The 4,149-nt window shown below is 33.1% G+C and overlaps 1 protein-coding gene across 1 annotated transcript; it reads right to left on the bottom strand.

The window, feature by feature from the left end:
- Positions 1,682–3,515, bottom strand: LOC104726511 (ubiquitin-conjugating enzyme E2 7-like). Its single transcript, XM_010445379.2, has 6 exons — positions 3,316–3,515; positions 3,060–3,162; positions 2,587–2,684; positions 2,371–2,471; positions 2,116–2,193; positions 1,682–2,017 (listed from the first exon to the last, which is right to left on the bottom strand). Exons 1-6 carry the CDS (start codon positions 3,356–3,358, stop codon positions 1,940–1,942), a joined length of 501 nt encoding a protein of 166 aa, XP_010443681.1. The 5' UTR covers positions 3,359–3,515; the 3' UTR covers positions 1,682–1,939.

A 4,149-nucleotide genomic window follows, 5' to 3' on the forward strand; every position in this document is an offset into this window, starting at 1 on the left:
TTTTTTTTTTTTTTTACCAAAACGCATTAATTGAGATTGAGATTAACAGAAACAGTAAAAAAAAAAACGAAACTTTACAAGAAAAAGATCAGGATTTACCAGAGAAGCTTCGATGAATCGAAGAAGACAAAGATTTTAGATATGTGAATAAAGAGATACAAAGAGATCGTGTACTTATAGTCCTAGGACCTAGGTGTCTCTCAACTTCATCTACCAATTAACAAAAATTTTAACTTCTTTTTTCTTTAATTAACAAAGAAAATTACAAAAACAGTTTAATTTTAGTTTTTTTTTTTTTTTTTGTTGACAACAACAATTTAAAATAGCAAAATATTTGACGTTAGCTACTAAATCACGTCAACGTTTGACCTAACATTTCTGACGTGTCAATTTTTATTTACTTTTTTTTTTTTGCTGCTTTTTATTCAGTACTCTCTATAAGACTTTCGAAAATCTTTTTGGTATGTTTTTTACTGTTTACATATGTCATTTTATCTACGAAATGCTCATATAACTCGAAGACGACACTACGTACTATTTTAGATTATACTAAAATAAGCCAACAACTTGTCAATCACTTTGTTCACACAAATCAATCATTCACCATCCTACCATGTATCGTCCACCATCTATGATCTATCCTTAATCCTTCATCATCCACTCGTCTACAAACTTATCATCTAACATCCACAAATCCACCATCTTATGTTTTAATTTTACATTTGTCTTCAAAAGAACATTACAAATGATTAGTTATTATAGTCACTTAATTAAATTGTTTCTTTTGGAATAATTATTAAAACATCTATAGGAAAAAACATGTTGAAAATTTACAAGATTTGTAAGGACATGGACATCAACTAATTGAGATATATCTATCTTATCAACAAACACATTTGTTCAGTTGAGTAAGACTTACTTTTGGGTAACACCAACCAACCAAACTTTAGAGTATGACTTACGTTTTATCATCTCAAAAGCACATGATTTCAATTTTACAACCTATATCCGATCATTGTTAATTTCACTGGTTCTATTGACCGGAGAAAAAAGAAGAAACTACATTTCTTTTGTAAAATGAATGGGATATATTTGATTAAATTGTGGATTGTTTAAGTTTTTAATTACTTCTTCTACCACGAAAATGATCTCCGGATACGTCATCAAGCTCATATAACCCTAAGGTTCTCTCAAGTTTGCAATCAAACATTGCATTGTTGTTAGGAAATAGCTTTATTAGATCAGCCTATATGTTCCAACCTGATAACATCTTACCTTGCTGTTTGTTTACAATTGATCTACCAGTGTTCTTAGATGGCAGTCAAAAAGGTATATTGTGAGTTTTAGAAGACTTCAAGTTGTACTCCTTTGCAAGGAACTTTGGTTCAAACCCATTTAAATGACACTGAAGAGGACATCACCCTTTTGATGGTTAAGGGAATCTCCCATTTTACTTTCCAAGGAAATTTGGCCTAAACCCACTCACATTGAAGTTGACATGACAGTTTTTATACTTTGATTCAGAACTGCATGCCTGTTTTATTGGATAAACCGACATGGGTTGTGATGACTATGACTTTGCAAGTTTACAATGCATATAATAAGCTATGAGAAAGGAAGCGATGTTGTTCCAAGCACAATGGCACAAACAAAGAAACTGTGAAGTGTAAGCAGTGCAAAATCAGAGTGCAAAGAAGCAGGTTCTAAACGAATGAAATTTATAATGTTAATGCCGGTTTCTCAAGAACAACACTTTTTCTCAACCAAACACTTTTCAGAACGCTCTAGTTCTCGAACGCGACAAAAAGAGATGTAAACCGAGTTATAACAAGTTGCCTTTTTGGACAGTTTTGTGAAGGGTTTCAGATAGGAACATGAAGAACTTTTTTGATGAAACTCCAGTAGCGATCTCTCAGAAATGTCAAGTGTTGAAGTTGATTCACAACATTTCTTGAGACTTCCTGACACAGCGGCTCACTTTCTTCTTGAACTCGTCTCTCTTGTCTCTCCATTCTTTCTGCACAAGAGAAAAACACACACAAACATTCATAAGCATGTTCTGCTCTTAATTGCAAGCTATGTGCACTAAATCTAATGAGTAACTAAAATACTCACAGCAGCTTCAACGTTTGCTGGAGACTCATCATTTGGACCAGAAAGCATTGATATGATACTCAACATAATACTTTCAACCTGAAACACCCACAATTTGTTTCGCCGTGGCATATGAGAATGTGAGACCAGTTATAAATCACCTACTAGTGATCCATTAAAGTATAGTAACTGAATCTGCTACTCTGAAGCAGAACACTGACATGTAATGGAAACAAAAATGAACAAACAAACTCAAAAAACAATGTTCAAACATACTGTATGAACAGGGGTCCAGCGCTCGCTTGCAAGCTCATAACCGCTAGGATCATCACCAGGAGGATGAAGAATAGATATGCAAACACGACCATCAGAATAAACTGCAGTATAGATATAAAGAAACGGCATTCAAGGCAAAGTACTACTAGACATATTCTATTCATCATATATTCCTTTGAAAATACTCTCCCAATTACGGAGAGAACAAACACTAACCGTTAGGATGCCACATATCCGAAGTAAACCTCACGGTCGGTGGGCTATTGGGATAGTTTTGAGGGAAGGTCATAATAGCGTTAAAGAAGCCTCCTTCACTGCAATAATACCCAAGTTCTAAAAACCATATATGCACAAGCAAATCTTTGGCAACTATCATTAACAAAGAACATTGCTAACAAAGGTGGAAACTCGAATACCAAATCTGTTTCCAATATAATCCCATTGAGAAGCAATTTGATTTACAAAGATCATTGAGTTATAAACTATACAAGAACAAACCTAAATCAAGAATTAAAAAAAAAAAAAAAAACAAAAACTCCAATACAATTATGTGATCTATAATGTTTAAATCTCAAGACAATAATAACACATGAATCAAGAATCCGGAGAAAACATTAACACATGAATCAAGAATCCGAAAAAAAAAAAAGAATAAGCAAATAAGGGGGAAGCAGAGGGAGGGGCGTTACTAGAGAGTATCAGGAGGTCCGATAATGGTAACGCTCCATTCGAATATATTCTTGTCATCAACGAGACCAGCTGAGAATCCATCTACAGGATGCTTACAGAGATCTGAAACAACACAACAACAACAACAACAACAAAATCGAATTTAGATAAAATAATATTACAAAAACAAGAGGAGAAAGAGAAAGAGAGAGAGAGAGAGAGAGAGAGAGAGAGAGAGAGAGAGAGAGAGATTTCAATTGGCTTTGTTGTTTGTACCTTTGAGTTGTTTCTGAAGGAGAAGGCTAGCTTGCGAAGCCATGGCTGATAAAAGATAATAAAATCGATCGAGAGATTTTTATTTTTTAAAATTTTTTAATGACAAAACCAAAAAAAAGGTTCTGAATTTTATTTTCGTTGATGTTTTGTTATTATGAAGAAGAAGAAGAAGAACACATAGATGATGATGATGGGGGAAGGAAGGAAGGAGGCTAGGGTCTGCTACGGGCATTACCTTTTCTGTCCTTTACTATTTCTAACCAATAAGGTTTCCAGAACCTTCTACTTTCAGTTAAAGTTTACTCTTTAAAGTTAAAAAAAAAAAAAAAAAATCTTACCGCTCTCTATTTAAACCGGTTTTGATTCTCGGTTTAGTCAGATAAATTGCTAGAAAAACCCAACAAATCTGTATTGATTTAAGATTGACATCGTTATTAAAATTATTGAGATCCAATTAAAATCAAGTTGCCATCATTAGTTAGTGTGATCCAGACTTTTCTGTATAAAAACTAATTAAAGAACACGTTAATCATTTTCATTATATTGTCGTCACCCTTATACTGTTTATTTATACATATAATACAGAATTATTATATAGTATATAAAAAAAGAAGGTACATAATGAAACGAAAACTTTAATCCACGTTATAAGGATCGTCGCCTCGACATATATAGTGCAAATCAAATCACTAGGCATCCACAACAACAACAAATACTTATAAACATATACATAGTGGTAATTAAGCTTTGCCGGTGAAAAAAAAAACCCATAAGAGACATACATTGATACAATATATATGATATGTCGTGGTGGATTTTTTTTTTTTTTTTTTT

This window comes from Camelina sativa, chromosome 11, assembly GCF_000633955.1.
Source record: "Camelina sativa cultivar DH55 chromosome 11, Cs, whole genome shotgun sequence".
Lineage (NCBI taxonomy): Eukaryota > Viridiplantae > Streptophyta > Magnoliopsida > Brassicales > Brassicaceae > Camelina > Camelina sativa.